The 20,802-nt window shown below is 31.6% G+C and overlaps 1 protein-coding gene across 1 annotated transcript; it reads left to right on the plus strand.

The window, feature by feature from the left end:
* The first annotated feature begins 371 nt into the window (after positions 1-371).
* Positions 372-3,728, plus strand: LOC108346847 (hsp70 nucleotide exchange factor FES1). The gene is made up of 6 exons (XM_017585896.2): positions 372-631; positions 1,300-1,442; positions 1,566-1,616; positions 2,378-2,599; positions 2,688-2,790; positions 3,070-3,728. Exons 1-6 carry the CDS (start codon positions 546-548, stop codon positions 3,635-3,637), a joined length of 1,173 nt encoding a protein of 390 aa, XP_017441385.2. The 5' UTR covers positions 372-545; the 3' UTR covers positions 3,638-3,728.
* The last annotated feature ends 17,074 nt before the right edge of the window (positions 3,729-20,802 follow it).

Consider the following 20,802-nt stretch of genomic DNA (forward strand, 5'->3'; position numbering starts at 1 on the left):
TTCTTTTTATGTTTTAGACTGAATGCTTCTAAATGCATTTCCGAATCCAAAACTAACTTCCAGAACATTTATTTTGAAATATGTATTTTTACATTTTAGATTGAATGTTTTGGAAGGTATTTTTCGAATCTATAAATATATTCCGGAATAGTCAATCCGAAAAATATAAAAAGTAAGAATACGTAGGAATACAACTGTCATGGGAGTGCAGAAAGGAAAAAGAGGTGCAGAAAGAAGAAAGAGGTGCAGCAAGAAAAAAGAGGTGCAAAAAGAAAGACCAACCTTTTGAAAGTTATCACAATGTACTAGGCCATCATGACAGCGAACAAATCCTAGCAAAAAAACATAGAACCCATTTGTGACATTTCAATTTTTCTTTTCCTTCGTTTCCATAACTTCCAGAATTGTGGAGACGCTTCTCGAATCCTTCACACACGCGTTACTGAAACTATATATCTGAATCCTTCCTACATTCCCTGTTCATTAAATTTCTTACTATAATTCTACAAGGTTGCTTGGTTTCTTGTTTCTCTCTAATCGTTCAAATGGCTAAAGAAGGACCCAACTGGGATGGGTTACTCAAATGGAGCATTGCAAACTCCGACGGAACTGCCCCCACTAGCAATTTGAGGTCCGAATTCAGTTTTCCATTCTTCTTTTTTCCTGTGTGGAGGTTGTGTTAGTCCTCTTTACGTTGGTTCGGGTTGATAGAACTAGAACTGTTGGATTTTTATATTTGTTAGTTTTAGTTGCTGGAACACGCATACCCACGTTTCAAAATTTAATTTTTCCCTGAAAATATGGTTTTTAAACAATCAATTACGAGTAAGGAGGGTGGGGTTTCTAATTAGTGGACCAGGGGTGTGATTCTCTAATTTGTTTCATAATTTTTTATGAAATATTTTATTCGTGTGGTTGAATTTGAATTGGTGTTATTGCGTTCTGATTCTGTACATATATGATTTATGCAGTAATAGTTTCTTTTCTTTGGGGTTGTAGACAGTGAAATATCTAGTGATTAGCGAAATTGTAATGTGATTGGAAATCAAATAGTGTATTGCAGAGACAGGAGTGTTCATAATATTCAGTAGACCATAATATTCAGTAGACCGTGATTTGACTTTTTTAATTTTGTAATTGTGTAGCTAAGCAATATACAGACTTTTTATTTTCTTTGTATTTTTTGTTGCAAAGTTGCATCCATTTGGGAGAAAGTGAGATTTTTTTAAATGCTTATTTATGAATATCGCTAACATTAGTCGACTTGGTTTTGATTTTGTGATTTTTATGATTCTGTAGTGAGGAGGATCGGAAATGGTTTATGGAAGCAATGCAAGCACAGACCATTGATGTTGTAAAACGTATGAAAGAGATCACACTTGTGATGCAAACTCCAGAAGAAGTATTGAAAGATCAAGGAGTCACCGCTTCAGACATTGAAGGTATTTAACTTTTACCAAAGTGCAAGACTAATTACAAATGAGTTGTTTTTCATTTTTAGTTAACGATTGGCTTAGAAGATATTATCATGCTAACTCAGTGGCATCTAACTTGATTTCTTGCAGACATTTTGGAAGAGTTGCAAGAGCATGTTGAGTCGATTGACATGGCCAATGGTAAGTTTTAAGGTTTTGAGTGGTTATGAAAGTACTTAGTTCTCATGCTAAAGCTTGTTTATTTAGGCTTCCTAGGTGAATCGCCACTTTTTATGTATATCATGATTCAATTCGTCACATGGGCTTTTGGTAGCTCTGTCTGCAATATTTGCTAGATGATGAAGTTTCCCAAAATTTGGGCAGCAGCTGTCAATGTTTGTATTAGGAACCAAGAATTGAAAACAGGGAGAAAAGAGAATTTGATTGACTAGAAGAATGAAATAAAATAGTAGAGCACTATGTCCTCCAAATGTTTTCCCCTTTACAAAGAATTTTTCATTTCACAAAGAGCTATGCTCAATCTAAAAATGAACCTCGAGTTAGTAATTAATTCATTGATATGCTAACTATTTTAACTGATATATCTTCCTTATATCCTAAGAGTTAGATGAATATTAATCACTTGTTTTGAATTGTTATGTATTAGGTGTATTTGTTCTGCTTTCCAGTGGTCAAAACGTTTTTAATTGGAATGATTTTTGAGAATTGTTCAATCATAACTTCCCTCATTAGTCTAGTTGTGTCCATTCTCTTATTTACCATTTGATCATGGAAATAGTTGGCATTGTTGCAACATGATTTTCTACTATTAATGTACATTTTACCTGTTAGCACTTTTTTTAGCGTATGTTATTTATGATAATGGGTTGTTTAGTGGTTGTGTTTCTTTTGATTCAACTCCTGTATGTCTCACCTATTTCCTGCTATTATATGTTTCCCAGATCTCCATTCAATTGGTGGGTTGGTTCCTCTTCTTGGTTACTTAAAGAATTCTAATGCTAATATTCGAGCAAAGGCTGCTGATGTGGTGACCACAATAGTCCAGAATAATCCTCGAAGTCAACAACTTGTTATGGAAGCAAATGGCTTTGAACCTCTTATTTATAATTTCAGTTCAGATCCTGATGTGACTGTTAGAACTAAAGCGCTGGGTGCAATATCTTGTATGTGCTACTATGCTTTGGATCATGATATTTTGTTTCCTTGGAATGGAATGATACTGATATTTCTGTTTTTGCAACAACATGACAGCACTAATTCGGCACAACAAACCTGGTATCACTGCGTTTCGCTTGGCAAATGGTTATGCGGCCTTGAAAGATGCACTAACCTCTGAAAATGTGCGATTTCAAAGGTAACAAAATATTTTCTGAGAGGTTTACAATTGTTGCTTTGTCATTCCCTTTGTCATTATTATTGATGCTCTATTAAATATGTTTTTCGTCTCAAACTATTATAAAAAATTCTGTAGTCTGTGAACTAAATTATAAACTTGTCGTGAAGAATATTTTACCTTATGTTTATTTTTTAATTTGTTTTTACCTTTACTTATTGATTAAATAGCCTTTTAAAATATACTATTAAACATCTGTTACAGTTTAATTTTTGTGGCTGAATTCTAACTATCTTCCAGGAAAGCTCTAAACTTGATCCATTACCTGTTGCATGAAAACAATTCAGACTGCAACATTGTGAACGAGCTTGGATTTCCTAGAATGTTCATGCACCTTGCCTCAAGTGAAGATTCAGATGTCAGAGAAGCTGCCCTTAGGAGTCTTCTTGAGCTTGCTCGTATTACAAAAGACCGCAGTGAGGAAGACAGTGAGAAAATGAAGCAACTTCTTCAAGAAAGAATAAACAATATCAGTTTAATGTCAGCTGAGGACCTTGGTGTAGTGAGGGAGGAGAGACAGCTTGTGGATTCCCTGTGGACCTCTTGCTTCAACGAGCCATCTTCTCTTCGAGAGAAAGGTCTGCTTGTGCTTCCTGGGGAAGACAACCCCCCTCCAGATGTTGCAAGCAAATATTTTGAGTCTCCTCTTCGATCTTCAACTGTGAACCCATCTTCCAATAATGACTCTAAAAAGGGAAAGAGAGAGACCCCTTTGCTTCTAGGGTCAGGTCCTTCATCTGCAGACAGCAACAATCCAGTTAGTTCCAATAGAGAAGCAGATGCTAGGTCACGGACAGATGCTAGATGATGAAATGAACTCTTAAATGTGTTTGTTCTGGATTTTTATCCCATGCTTTCTATATATCTTTAACACACAATAGTAATTTCTTTCTTCAACAGACTATGTTTCTTTTTGGTCCTACCTTTCTCACCTCGGATTGGTCTTCCGTTGAATATCTATGATGTGATAATGTTATGATGTGACTATAACTAGCTTTCATTGTGGGTTCTTAATGCGTGATTTCAGTGATGAACCCTGTTTAATACTGTTGCAGTTGATATTTTTAGTTCCAAGGCTATTTGAGAGTTTGTCAAAGTTCAGGCTTAACTCTGTTTACTTTCTTAGATTTCTAAAATCATAAAAACCTTTCCTCTCACCACACTTGCTATTATATACAAACTTCCTCTAACCTAACTACCGACTACCCGCTAACTATGTCTTATATTTAGACTTCATTCAATAATACACCGTCCATTTCCTCATTATTTCCAATTATTTCCAAGCCTATCATTATCCTCGGACTTCAAGGTTGAAATCTGGAAACTGCTTCTTAATGGTAGAAATATTTTTTCAAGTGTTTGTCTCATTTCCTCCTCCTTGTCACTATTAGTCCTGTAGTTCTTTTGTCCAAAATCTGATTTGGAAAGCAAACCGAAACATGACCCTGTAGGTTCTTTTGAAGCTCTTTCTCAATAGGATGATTCCCAACAGCCAACTTTAATTGAGAAATATGAAAAATCAGATGGATGTGAGCCTCTTCCGTGAGTATAGAAAAGCCATTGTTCCAATTTTCGAGGACAATGAAAGGACTGCAATATCGTGCTGACAATTTTGGATGTATACGAGCAAGCATAGATGTCTCTCTATGGGCACGGATTTTTAGGTAGACCAAATCTTCAACTTCGATCTACGATGGTTCTCTATGGTGGTTGGCAAATCTTGGGCCATTCTCACCTTGTATGAATATGGCCAAGGTGGGATCTTTCATACAACAACCCTAAATGGTTTACACTTAGTTGTTCTTGAAAACTATCCAAGATTAGCAGCCGTCTCACCTTGTATGAATATGGTCAAAGTGGGGATCTTCCATACAACAACCCTAAAGGGTTTACACCTAGTTGTTCTTGAAAAGTATCCAAGATTTAGGTTGTTCTGAGCACAGAGGAGACAAAAACACCAATGAGATATAAGTCTAACTATATAAGAGATTGATATCACCTTTTACCAAAAACCTCAAGGTAATGAGTTAATGGTTAATGGGTTTTTCATCTTTATGTAGTGCTTTACTTTTTCATTTCTATCCAATGTGAAACTTAGACTCATACTTGAATTCCAAGTATCTCTCCTTTAACTGTGAGTCACTTTCACATAGGTATACTTCCTCTAGCGGAAGCATTTCCAACCAACTACAACCATGAAGAGCTATTTCCAATTATCGTTGATCTTAACTTACCTGAACACCCTTTATCAGAAAGACTTTTGGTATATGGATTTTTATACTCGTCTGAACCGGTTACCAAGACAAATCATCGACTTTGATACCACTGTTGGGTCTACCAAGGAGGAGGTTCACTAGGAAGACACAAACACCATTTTCATCGGAGTCCAATCATATAAAGAATTTATATCATTTTCTACCTAAAACCTTAAGACAATGAGTTAATAGGTTTTTGATATTTATATAGTACTTTACTTTCTTATTTTATCCAATGTGGGAGTTAGACTCATATTTGAATTTCCAACAAAGAAGTGAAATATTAATGTTCCTGGCAAACGAGACACCTTGCCATAAACTATATGATGTTTTCTTCATACAAATCCAATATCAAGATTATTGTAGGTGCAAAAAATTATTGAATGTGTCCTTGTCATATGATACTTTTAAGAGTATTTTGGTAATTTAATCTGATGTAGTAGACAACATCAAACATATTTTATAATGTAATCTATCATGCTTCAAAATGTAGTGAGCATGTGAGTTAAGATATCCTATAAACATTGTTGAATTTTTGGTAAGATTGAATTCATTTTCGCTATATCATCCAAACATTACAATCCTGCTAAAAAGATCTAGATAACACACAACTCGTAATGAATCTTTTAAATCAACAATGCAACCTAAAAACAATTTTGTGCAAGGTTCTGTGACTTTTAAACTTAACCTTTTTACGAATTTAGCTAAATGTGTAGCTATATAATCAATTTGTTGAATGCATTTAACTAACTTGATTTTTTGGTTGAGTGATGTAATATATCTGTGACATTGATTAAGGTCGTACTCGAATCAAATTAATATGTAATTAAGTGTAGTATACTAGGAAGTGACTCCTAGGTTGTCTCTCAAAGACCAAATATGATTCAAGAAATAGGTCTAGTAAGGGGAGAGAGGTTTGTGTGAACAAAATTACAAATATAAGGCACGATTTAAAGACATTAATTAAAACAAGCTGGTCACTAGATCAATTACAATTATTCCAATCCTTGATTAGCAATAATTACCTGCTCTTCTTACCCTTAATCCAACATAAATAAAACGACTAAGTGAAGTCTAAAATGATTTTCATAAAATGAACATTAAGCAAACACACTCACATATTCATTCAGTTCTACGCAAACACATTAAACAACTAAGGAAGAATATCATGTACAAATTAGACCATTAAGCATGGACCAAATTCAACTACACAAAACATATTGCATATGTGTGACATGTCAATTAAGAAAAGAATCACAATTAAGCACAATAATCTCATGAAACAATGTAACATCCTTAATGTGTTATGAAAATGAATTCAACACAGCAACAAAAAACAATAGAACACCAACATAGTAGAGGAAAACATTAGAGAACAAAATGAAATTGAAATGAATGGAAAAACATAAATCAATGCAAAAAATGGAAAATGAAATTAGTACAGCAAATGAAAAATGAATTGGAACCTATAAAACGAGATAGAACTAGAAAATGGAAATGAATGCAGAAACAAAATTGGAATGAGGAATCTAAAATGAAAATGCAATTAGAACTGGAACGAAATTAGAAATAACAACCTAGCAAAGCATACAAAACACAAACGAAAATTTTAATAGCACAAAAGAAAAACGAACATTGAAGAGAAACCGTGCAAAAAACAGAAACAACTATAAAATTGTAATGTAAATTATAATTCGAATTCAATACAAAGAAAAAGGAAACGAAAATGAAAGATAAAACCCAGGGGAGCATGTTGACGTCCATGAGCTTCAAAAACGAAAATAGAATGAATGTAAAATGTCCTAAGGGTGGCTACTGCATGGGCACCAAAACCTAGGTTAAACCCACAATTATGCTCAATGTTTCCAAGTCTGGCCTAAAAGTCATAAAACAAAATTATAATTGAGTTTAAACTAAAATGCTGATGTGGAGAATAAAGGATGATGTGGTGACTCTCTTTATGTTCCAAAATATGATTCCAAAGTTTACCCAAGAATGAAAATAATTAAGCTCAGATAATCTAAAGGTTTAATATCCTATTTTGTCTCCAATTTCGTTCGAAAATGTCAAATTAGTCCATCCTTTAAAAAGTATGTCAATTACGTCCTTACTTAATAAAATTTATATCAACGAAATTCCTTCCGTTAAATCCGTATAAACGACGTTAATTATTTCTACTTTTTCTACTTTTTCTGAAACGTAGCAGCTTTTTTTCTCTCTTCTACTATTCTTCTTCTCTCTCTTATTCTTTCTCTTCTACCAAACACCCTTTTATTGTTTCCTCACCAAACTTCCAGAACCAACTCTGAAATTTGGAGTTCAAGTACAATTTAAGGTTGCCGGCTGACATTGGTTTATTTAATTTAAATGTGGACGACGATTTGATCTGTTATGCTCTGTCTCTCTGTGTTGGAATTACTAATTGGATTGGTTTTGTGACATTCGTTGTTTAGTAGGTTAAAATCCTTATCTGTATTGGACTCAGTCCTGTTTGCTCCTTCTGTTGAGAGAGGTTGACACTTGACGGCGTCAAACATGCTCTTGGTTGTTATTGTCTTTGAGTTGGTAAGACATTTAAAAGAAACTTTCTTTCGCATTGCAATTCTTTATAATTCTTGTGTTCCCTCTCGCCACTTGACATACACAGAGTTTCTCACTGGGATTTGATTCTTTATTAATTTTTTTCGTGTTTGAATTTGTTGTTATTTTTGAATATTTCTAAAGTTTCATCTTTTATATAAAATGAAGTAGTGTGTGGGGTGTTGAATTACAGGTGTTGTAGTGTTGTTAATTGCCATGGCTTCTAAATTCAAGCATGGATCCTCCATGGTTCGGAATATCACGCAGCTGAGCAACGATTTGGATTAGGAGGGTGAGAATGGAAGTGTTAGCCTTGCTACCTACACGGTTCACATTCCTCCAACGCCTGATAACCAGCCTATGGAGATTTCTCTAGAGAGGTTGAGTTCTCGAAGAGCGGATGATCAATACACTTCTAGCTCTCTATTCACCTCTGGTTTTAACCAGCTCACACGTGCCCATTTGAAGGACAATCAAGAAGGTGACAACAACATTGATATCTATATTTGAAAACTTTTAACTTTTCAGGATTTTGCATGTCTCTAATAAAAGTTTGTTTGTGTTGTGATGTGTTGTACAGAATACAGGAAGACAGTTGAGAAGTTGTACAAATATGGAAATTGAGAAGTTGTACAGAATAAAAGTTTGTTTGTTTGTTATTTGTGAATGTAGAGATAAAGTATAATTGGTAGAAGAGAGAGAAGAAGAATAGTAGAAGAGAGAAAAAAAGCTGTTGTGTTGCACAGAAAAGGTAGAAAAAGTAAAAAATAATTAACGCCGTTTGTACGAATTTAACGGAAGGGATTTCATTGATATAAATTTTATTAAGTAAGGACGTAACTGACGCACTTTTTAAAGGATAGACTAATTTGACATTTTCGAACAAAACTGAGGACAAAAGAGGGTATTAAACCTAATCCAAATTAATTAAAATATAAATTACTAGCCAAATTAAGCATAAATAGTAAAATAGATGAAATATTGAATATTTAAGCACAATTCCCGAATTAAATCTAATACAAGAAATTAAGTGAATGAGAGAAAATATTAATTCATCAGACATCAACTATGAAGAAATTAAGATTAAAATATTGGAATTAAAAGTTATGTAAATGAAACCTTTATATAAAAGTTTGGAGGTTTTGTTGGAGTTTCACTAATTTTGTAACATATATAACTAACATTATATAACCCACTACGTTTTTGTTGAATGTTTTCATACAAAGTTAAAGAGTTGTTACAAACATGTTGCAAATAGTAATGTAGTAATAAACATTAAAATAAATATTTGCAATGTTGTGTGACCATTGAACATACATTATAACGAATTTAACCAAATGTGTTAGCTATATAATTAATATGTTGAAGAGGTTTAACCATCTTGATTTTTTGGGTGAATTGTGTCATATACATGTGACTTCAACAACAAAGAAATTAGGATAATGTTATGAAAATTGAAGGGTTATGTAAATGAAACTTTTATACAGAGAGTTGGAGGTTATGTGGAATTTAACCAATTTTGTGACTTATATAACCAACTTCACGAACTAGTATAACCAATTACTTTTTTTGGTTGAATGTTTTCATATAGAGTTGAAGTATTTGTTACAAAAATAGGGATTCTACGATCAGCAATTCATTGATAACAAATTAAACCAATTTTGTGACTTATATAACCAGCATCACAAAATTGTATAACAAAATGCTTTTTGTGGTTTAATGTTTTCGTATAAAGTTAAAATGTTTATTACAAATGTAGGATCTTGTAATCAACAATGCAGTAATAACAAATGAAACCTAAAAACAAGTTTGTACAAGATTGTGTGAGCATTGAACATAACTTGTAGCGGATTTAATTAAATGTGTTATCTATATAACAAACTTATTAAAGAAATTTAACCAACTTGATTTTCTAGGTGAATGGTGATATATATATATATATATATATATATATATATATATATATATATATATATATATATATATATATATATATATATATATATATATATATATATGACAACAACATCCACAAAGAAATTTGAATTAAACTTATAAGAATTTTTATTTAAATAAAACCTTATATAGAGGTCTAGATGTTTTGTTGGGATATAATCATTTTTTTGGCCTATATAGCTGACATTATGAAATGAACTAACTATTTTTTTTGTTGAATGTATTCACATACAATTGAAGACTTGTAACAAACATAAGGATTCAACAATGAATAATACAATAATAACAAATGAAGCCTAAAAACAAATTGTGCAAGTTGCTGAAGATATTTAACTAACTTAATTTTTTAGGTGAATGGTATCATATACATGTGAGATCAACCATGAAGAAATTTAGACAAACTTGTTAAAATAAAAAGTTTATATAAATGAAACATTTATACAAAGATTTCAAGGTTTTGTTGCAATATAACTAATTTTGAGACCTATATTACTAGCATTATGAATTGGTAACCAACTGGTTATTTTTGTTGAATGTTTTCATATAGATATATAGGCTAGTTATAAACATAGGGATTTGCAATCAACAATACAACAATAACAAATAAAACCTAAAAAATTTTTACGCAAGGTTGTGTAAGCATTTAACACAACCTGTAAAGAAGTTAACCAAATGTGTTAGCTATATAATCAACTTGTTCAAAAGATTGAACCAACTTAATTTTTTTGGGTGAATGATGTCATATACTTGTGACATAAACCATGAATAAATTGGTATAAACTTATGAAAATAGAAGGGTTATGTAAATGAAACATGATAATTAACATTTTCATTGTTTTTTATTTTGTTTATTTAGTATATTTAATATTAATATTTAGATAATTAAGATTTTTATTTAATAAATTAGAAAATATAAATATTTGATTCTTGTGAAAATACAAATAAGTGAAAATCACTCAAGACTAAAGATATCTTAATAAAATTAGTTATTAAGAGATTGCGATACTTCAATTACAAAATCAAATAAATGGAAATTACTAAAGATTAAAGAATATCTATTTCATATAACCATGTATTTGACCATATATAATAAAGTAATTTTTCTGTGCAATGTTTTCATTTTTAACTTAAGTCTCTTTATAGAAATCATGATTAATTTATCACCATTCAAGACCTATAGATAACAAACCTCTATAAACAATGTCCAAAGTTATCTAACTATTAACCAAGTTTGTAATGCATGTAACCTTTTGTCAATTACTTCTCATAAGAAACAAATCTTTCCACAATCTCCAAGGTTATGTGAAAATTAATTTGACCAAACTTTTAATTATGATAACCATCAATTTGACATTATATAACCAAATATACATAATGTTAAAAACTTTCATATTTAAGTGAAAGGTTCTTACACAAATTATGATTTAGTGATCAACATTCTAGACATAACCAAATGAAAATAGTATAAGCTCTAACTAAATTTATCTTACAACTTATCCAATACAGTGTTTCGTTTTTAAGAGAAATCTCACAACTTATTCATATTCTAGTCTAACGCAACAACTATTTAAAAAAGTATTAAGTACACGAAATTCCTCATTCAACACCACAAAAATTAAAATCTTAGCTCAAGTTTTGTGTCTTGTCTTATATTTACACAAAGAGCTCACCACTGATTTATAAAAGTTACCCACTTCATATAGGTCACAAACATATTTAAGAGTTGACACTTGCATGCAGTACGTTAACTTACAAAATTAACCCTCTACAACTTCTATAGTATAATATAGTAAACTAAACTTCTACTGCAACTTAAATTTCACTACTTCTAACTTTTATAATAAACTTCAATGTCGTAACCACAACTTATAATTCACATTTAATCTTTTACATCTTCTCTTTGGTTGATATGTTATGTGTTACAACACTTCCAACCTTATTTCAAAGAACTTCCTTCATTCACGTATATAGGTTTATTGATTCTCCCAATAAATGGCCTCCCACAAACATTGAACCAAAAAATCGTAAACACCATAACCTTATATTTCCCCACACCATCAATGCCATCTAAAATCTTATAGTGACCTAAAGACACAACACCATTTGTGTTTGCAAAATAAAATTCAGTCAATCCAGGAACATATAATTGAAAAAATTCATCGACTTTCTCCTCAAGACCAATTTCTTATAGTTTATGTACAATATAATCTAAACATACATTTTTCACCCAAACAATTTTCCAGTCTCACACTCCACATCTTTCTCAAAACACATTTTCTCTCCTAGGATAGGTAACCACAATATCAAGTACACAAATAATCGCCTAAAGAATACTAAAATATTTCTTATCTTAAACCCATTTTTCGTGCCTCCCACCTACTACACAATTCACGAATAAGTGAGAAATATATCTTCATCTCTTCTCTCATGTAAGATCCGTATAAAATAAAGATATATTTTATTTTATTATTATATTTTTGTGGTATTAAATATTTATTTATGGTATGATATTGGGTGATATAAGTGTTTACGAGTTGTATTGGAAAGTTATTAATGATTATTTTTATTTTGAATTTCGAAAAAATTGTCTAAAGAAAGGATTATATATTAAGGTTGGAGACCAGATTCGAGCTTCTGCTCCCTTTAAAAGGCTTTTATTTCCTTGGATTAAGGTGTGGGCCTGGTGGTGGTTGGCAACTAATATAAGTTGAGACTCAATTCTCTTCTCCATGAAATGCATTTAAGAGAGAGAAAACCCTTCTTTGCTCTTTTTTAAGGGTTGGGTGCTAGATTCAGGGGACTTGTTTTATTTATTATTATGTTTTAGTGAGTTTCCTTGTTTGTTTATCCTTTGCTTCAAAAAAGAGAGAAATTAAGTTTTGATATTTTGCATGTTCTTTATTCTCTTTTGGTGCAAGTTTTATTTCTTTAGTTTAGAAGAGAGAGAGCTTTGGTCTTTTAGAATATCCTGTAGAATTCTTCATGGGTTACGTGAAGTTGGACCCGCTTAAGCCAAGGAGGGTTAAAACAAAGTTCTCTTTTGTGGATGGCCGTCTTGGGCATTGTATAGTCAACTGTGAAAAACCCATTTTTATCTTGTTTCCTAACTTAGATGCTTAATGGTTGGGCACCTCTTTATTGCCATTCAAATCATAGATATTACACCATGACATCTCGAAAATCGAGGTGTTACATCTCATACTAAGTAAATACTTAATGATGTCAACATATGTGCACCTTTTGCATTGACGCTAACATGTTATTTACTTTAGGAATGCACCTTATCTTACACATGTTAACACAAGATTTTCTAGAGAAGAGACTCTCTAGCAACTCAGATTTTGAAGTTTAACAAAAAACATTAAACGAAATATTGTTCTGTATGAAAAACGGTTTAAAGCAATAACGTCTAAAGAAGAAATACTTTATAACGTTTAAAGCTAAGTTTATAGATAACGTATTCTAGATCAAGTTGTCTAAATGAATTAGAAAATCATAAGCAACATCTGAAAGAAAGTATTCCTTTTTGAAATCATCTAATAGACTATATGAGCAAAATAAGCTAGCATCTCATGAAAATAAAGGTTTATCTCTTGTATAACATTAAGGCTAAAAGAAGTTTTTATTCAATACAATGTTATCTCAAGCAAAACATTTTAAGGAAAACATAGTATGATGAACGATCATTAAACACTATAGCCCTTGAAAAAGCATCTTATTTTGATACCATCTCATGATTATACATGTTGTATATCTTACTAAACAATGCATTTATGAATGAAATGACAAATGATAAAATGTCTTGAACATGCTACATTGTATAATGCTTATCAATGTTCAAAACATTTAATGTAGTACGATAAAATACTTCATTTTATATACTTTATTTCTTGATATTCGTGTAGATTAATAAAGTAGAAATATATTATCATATTCACTCCACCAAAGAAAAAGACGTTGTGAGAGAAGAAGAACATTTTGAGAATGTTTCCCTTGAAGTCATCTGTGTAACACCCCTGACGGAATGTCACGAGTATAATTTTTTTTACTCATCACAATTCGTAAAACATTCTTTTCTTTATTTAAAAACTTTATTAAGTATATCGCGGTAGCAAAAACCACAATTATAAACGTTGTCCATAAAAAAGTAAAAGTCTTGAAACGTCACTTTTACATAAAAAAAAACCAAGTCTAGAAACTTTAAAGCAATGTAACAAAATAATAATAAACCCCAAACTTAAACTTCCCAGCTCTCGTCAGCTATTTCGAACCGGTCTTATCAAGAACACCATTTACTCCCGTACAAGTAGGATCATTGTAAATGGAAACCACAACCATAAATTTGCAAGGGTGAGTAACCAGAAAAATAACAACATATAACATAATATATTCATATTAATCACATAATAAAATAACCATGGAGTCATATTTCATCACTGACGTAACATCACAACCAACCATTCATAAGTCAATGTCGTTTCCTTGCACTTTGTCATCACAACCTATTCACAATAACAAACGATTCGAGTTGTCTTCCATTGCAAGGTCAGACCTATCTCACCAATTTCTCAAGGACTAACGAGTAAAATCACCGATACTACATGCACCGATGCACTATACTCAGCACAAGCCAAAACCATTGGGTAGGACATCCAACCATCTTGAGTCCTCGCACAATAGGAAGAGTGACACTCAAATCTCTATCTCCACTCGACACTCAATATTTAGGTGGAGTGATATTATATATAATCAAAAAATATTTTAACATGTATATATAATTTGTAATTAAGATTAATTATTAATTTCGTCTTAAATTAGAGAGAGACCAAATTGCTATACTAAAAAAAGAAGTCTAAATTGAATCAAAATTATAAATATGAAGAATAAATTAAAAACAAACACTCTCTCATGTGACAATAACAATGCACATGACACTATCATCACCCCTGACGGAATGTCACAAGTATAATTTTTTTTTCTCATCACAATTCGTAAAGCATTCTTTTCTTTATTTAAAAAATTTATTAAGTATATCGCGGTAGCAAAAACCACAATTATAAACGTTGTCCATAAAAAAGTAAAAGTCTTGAAACGTCACTTTTACATAAAAAAAAAACCAAGTCTAGAAACTTTAAAGCAATGTAACAAAATAATAATAAACCCCAAACTTAAACTTCCCAGCTCTCTGTTAGCTATTTCAAACCGGTCTTATCAAGAACACCATTTACTCCCGTACAAGTAGGATCATTATAAATGGAAACCACAACCATAAATTTGCAAGGGTGAGTAACCAGAAAAATAACAACATATAACATAATATATTCATATTAATCACATAATAAAATAACCATGGAGTCATATTTCATCACTGACGTAACATCACAACCAACCATTCATAAATCAATGTCGTTTCCTTGCACTTTGTCGTCACAACCTATTCACAATAACAAACGATTCGAGTTGTCTTCCATTGCAAGTTCAAACCTATCTCACCAATTTCTCAAGGACTAACGAGTAAAATCACCGATACTACTTGCACCGATGCACTATACTCAGCACAAGCCAAAACCATTGGGTAGGACATCCAACCCTCTTAAGTCCTCGCACAATAGGAAGAGTGACACTCAAATCTCTATCTCCACTCGACACTCAATATTTAGGTGGAGTGATATTATATATAATCACAAAATATTTTAACATGTATATATAATTTGTAATTAAGATTAATTATTAATTTCGTCTTAAATTAGAGAGAGACCAAATTGCTATACTAAAAAAAGAAGTCTAAATTGAATCAAAATTATAAATATGAAGAATAAATTAAAAACAAACACTCTCTCATGTGACAATAACAATGCACATGACACTATCATCACCCCTGACGGAATGTCACAAGTATAATTTTTTTTTCTCATCACAATTCGTAAAGCATTCTTTTCTTTATTTAAAAAATTTATTAAGTATATCGCGGTAGCAAAAACCACAATTATAAACGTTGTCCATAAAAAAGTAAAAGTCTTGAAACGTCACTTTTACATAAAAAAAAAACCAAGTCTAGAAACTTTAAAGCAATGTAACAAAATAATAATAAACCCCAAACTTAAACTTCCCAGCTCTCTGTTAGCTATTTCAAACCGGTCTTATCAAGAACACCATTTACTCCCGTACAAGTAGGATCATTATAAATGGAAACCACAACCATAAATTTGCAAGGGTGAGTAACCAGAAAAATAACAACATATAACATAATATATTCATATTAATCACATAATAAAATAACCATGGAGTCATATTTCATCACTGACGTAACATCACAACCAACCATTCATAAATCAATGTCGTTTCCTTGCACTTTGTCGTCACAACCTATTCACAATAACAAACGATTCGAGTTGTCTTCCATTGCAAGTTCAAACCTATCTCACCAATTTCTCAAGGACTAACGAGTAAAATCACCGATACTACTTGCACCGATGCACTATACTCAGCACAAGCCAAAACCATTGGGTAGGACATCCAACCCTCTTAAGTCCTCGCACAATAGGAAGAGTGACACTCAAATCTCTATCTCCACTCGACACTCAATATTTAGGTGGAGTGATATTATATATAATCACAAAATATTTTAACATGTATATATAATTTGTAATTAAGATTAATTATTAATTTCGTCTTAAATTAGAGAGAGACCAAATTGCTATACTAAAAAAAGAAGTCTAAATTGAATCAAAATTATAAATATGAAGAATAAATTAAAAACAAACACTCTCTCATGTGACAATAACAATGCACATGACACTATCATCACCCCTGACGGAATGTCACAAGTATAATTTTTTTTTCTCATCACAATTCGTAAAGCATTCTTTTCTTTATTTAAAAAATTTATTAAGTATATCGCGGTAGCAAAAACCACAATTATAAACGTTGTCCATAAAAAAGTAAAAGTCTTGAAACGTCACTTTTACATAAAAAAAAAACCAAGTCTAGAAACTTTAAAGCAATGTAACAAAATAATAATAAACCCCAAACTTAAACTTCCCAGCTCTCTGTTAGCTATTTCAAACCGGTCTTATCAAGAACACCATTTACTCCCGTACAAGTAGGATCATTATAAATGGAAACCACAACCATAAATTTGCAAGGGTGAGTAACCAGAAAAATAACAACATATAACATAATATATTCATATTAATCACATAATAAAATAACCATGGAGTCATATTTCATCACTGACGTAACATCACAACCAACCATTCATAAATCAATGTCGTTTCCTTGCACTTTGTCGTCACAACCTATTCACAATAACAAACGATTCGAGTTGTCTTCCATTGCAAGTTCAAACCTATCTCACCAATTTCTCAAGGACTAACGAGTAAAATCACCGATACTACTTGCACCGATGCACTATACTCAGCACAAGCCAAAACCATTGGGTAGGACATCCAACCCTCTTAAGTCCTCGCACAATAGGAAGAGTGACACTCAAATCTCTATCTCCACTCGACACTCAATATTTAGGTGGAGTGATATTATATATAATCACAAAATATTTTAACATGTATATATAATTTGTAATTAAGATTAATTATTAATTTCGTCTTAAATTAGAGAGAGACCAAATTGCTATACTAAAAAAAGAAGTCTAAATTGAATCAAAATTATAAATATGAAGAATAAATTAAAAACAAACACTCTCTCATGTGACAATAACAATGCACATGACACTATCATCACCCCTGACGGAATGTCACAAGTATAATTTTTTTTTCTCATCACAATTCGTAAAGCATTCTTTTCTTTATTTAAAAAATTTATTAAGTATATCGCGGTAGCAAAAACCACAATTATAAACGTTGTCCATAAAAAAGTAAAAGTCTTGAAACGTCACTTTTACATAAAAAAAAAACCAAGTCTAGAAACTTTAAAGCAATGTAACAAAATAATAATAAACCCCAAACTTAAACTTCCCAGCTCTCTGTTAGCTATTTCAAACCGGTCTTATCAAGAACACCATTTACTCCCGTACAAGTAGGATCATTATAAATGGAAACCACAACCATAAATTTGCAAGGGTGAGTAACCAGAAAAATAACAACATATAACATAATATATTCATATTAATCACATAATAAAATAACCATGGAGTCATATTTCATCACTGACGTAACATCACAACCAACCATTCATAAATCAATGTCGTTTCCTTGCACTTTGTCGTCATAACCTATTCACAATAACAAACGATTCGAGTTGTCTTCCATTGCAAGTTCAAACCTATCTCACCAATTTCTCAAGGACTAACGAGTAAAATCACCGATACTACTCGCACCGATGCACTATACTCAGCACAAGCCAAAACCATTGGGTAGGACATCCAACCCTCTTAAGTCCTCGCACAATAGGAAGAGTGACACTCAAATCTCTATCTCCACTCGACACTCAATATTTAGGTGGAGTGATATTATATATAATCACAAAATATTTTAACATGTATATATAATTTGTAATTAAGATTAATTATTAATTTCGTCTTAAATTAGAGAGAGACCAAATTGCTATACTAAAAAAAGAAGTCTAAATTGAATCAAAATTATAAATATGAAGAATAAATTAAAAACAAACACTCTCTCATGTGACAGTAACAATGCACATGACACTATCATTGTCACGTGGCACAACCATGATCTAACATATGACAACTTTTGTTTTTTAAAAAATAAATAAAAAAATAAAATTTAAGAACTACACCAATTGACATGTGACACGTACGAAATGTTAAGACAAGATCGTCTAAAGAAACGAGACCGTCCAACATTTCTTGTTTTGAAGTTTAACAAACAATGTTAAATGAAATAAGCATTTTATCAAAATAAATTGTCTATTAAGTAATGTTTTGTGAAAACAACATTTTTAGCATATATCATCTTGAGACAATGTTTAACAACAAACTTTTCACAAAAGTGTTGAGATTGTTGATAGGGGAAGCACTGATTTAGCTGAACCCACAATCTCAGTGATATCTGTGTTTTTTATGATGACAACACATAATTAATAACACATGAGTATTTTGTGTTACATGTTCTATGCTTACATGTTATATGCTTTTGTTTATTGTGATAAATCTGTATAAGCATATTTGTGAACATGATTGTGTTGTTCATTGTATATCACTGTGTTTAATATGTGATTTTATATGTGTATGCATGACATAAGTTTTTGGAAATGGAAAACCACAAGCACTTTGGTTGAACTTTAATGTGTAGCAAAACAACAGTTTTAAGTCGATTACATTATGGGATGAATCAATTAAAACTCATGTGTTTGCACAAACTTTTATCAAGTGTGTTGTGAGTTATTTTGAAGAGAAAAGTTTTCAAAAATGTGCTAAGTGATTTTTCTTAATCGATTGCATGCAATTTGTATTCGACTAAGTTGGTTGTTATTTTGAAAACTGATTGAATGTTTGACATAACTGTCTTAATGGTCATATTTTTAAATATATTGACCAAGCATTTATTGTAAGTCAACTGTATTAAATGTGCATTCAATTAATGAGCTTGACTGATGTTAGTCTGTTATAATTGCAAGATGTATTCGACTACATTAGTAGCTAAATCGATTAAAATTTGTCTGATGTGTGTATTACTATAAATTGACGTTGATTTGAATTCTGTAAGAACTTTTGTGCATTTGACACTTTCATATCTTTTACAAAAATTTGTGTGATCTTACAGAGAAAGGAAAAGCTCAAAGAACCAAGATTAACTATGGTGATCACCGATTCGAGGTTTCTTGAGAAGCAAGGCTTGCTGATTTGAATGTGTGATCAATCTGCACAACTGGGTGTATTTTGCGTAATCAGGATTTGCAATCTTTGAAGATTGGCTTGAATTTCTTGTGGTGTTTGCAGGAAGAAGAACGATGTTCTTGACTTTGAGGGTACCTAAAAAGGATAGACAACAAAATAGGGTGTTCTTGCTGCTGGTCTTGTTGTAAAAACTTTGATCTTTATAGTGCATTTGGTTCTTGTGGTTGGAAGGACATTGGATGTAGGCAGGTTGATCGAACTAGTATAAAAATCAACGTTTGAATTTTCTGATCCCTACACTCTTTCATTAAGTCGATTAAGCTATCAGTATATTCGATTAAGTTTACTGCTACATTGCATATCTTTTAACTTGCGATTCAAGAAAAGTGTAAAAACATCTTATTTTGTGAAATAGATTTTGAAACCTTATATTTTTACACTTCACCAATTCACACCCCTCCCTTTTGGTGTGAGAAACTAAGCCATTCTATTTTAACAAAAAGGAAACTTCTAAGTGTACCATTAACAAACACCGAAGCTTCATTTTTTACATCTAAATAGTGTTGATCGAATAAGCATTTAAAGAAAAGAGTCATTTAGGAAAAGTTGTTAAACCATGTAATGAAACTTACAAACAATTTTATAAAATAAGTGCTTAACGTGTTATATCATCTAAAGATCATATATTAAACACTTTTCTTCCTAAATGATGTTTCTATCAATGAGTTGAGATATGTCAAAATGTTTTAAACACGCAATATGCCTAAACAAATTACCAACGTTTAAAACATTTATTCCATGTACAAAAAATTACTTCTTTTCTTGTATGATTTGTTCTCATGAAAGTACAAGTCATTTACTCAAATTTCTACACAAGATCAATAAAGACTATAATAAGAAAACTAAATTAAAAAAAAATAAACAAAATTGAATCGACCAATCAAATTCGGAACAAAATTGTAATTAAGCCTATAATTTAAGGAAAATGTTATTTGGACAACGAAATTTTGACACACATTTAACAACGCCACGTGTCAGCTCTGCATTGGATAAATAATTTGAAAATAAAATAGAGAAAGGGTTACGGGGTGAGGGGTATTTTGGGATTTTCAGGGTAAAATTTAAAGAATTGGGTTTGGGCGGTTTAGGGTGGGAAAGAAGTTCGTTCAACCCTTCCATATTGTGTCTCGCTCTCTCGCTCTGTCGTTCGTCTTCGAAGCTTCCATCTTCGCTGTCGTTGTCTCGCTCTCTCACTCTATCATTTTTACTTTGTGTTAATCTCACTTATAATGACAAAAGTAGTGATTGAAAAATGAACGCAGCATTATAATAAGAATTTGAAGAGTACGAGACCATTTTCAGTAAAAT

Source organism: Vigna angularis, chromosome 9 (assembly GCF_016808095.1).
Source record: "Vigna angularis cultivar LongXiaoDou No.4 chromosome 9, ASM1680809v1, whole genome shotgun sequence".
NCBI lineage: Eukaryota > Viridiplantae > Streptophyta > Magnoliopsida > Fabales > Fabaceae > Vigna > Vigna angularis.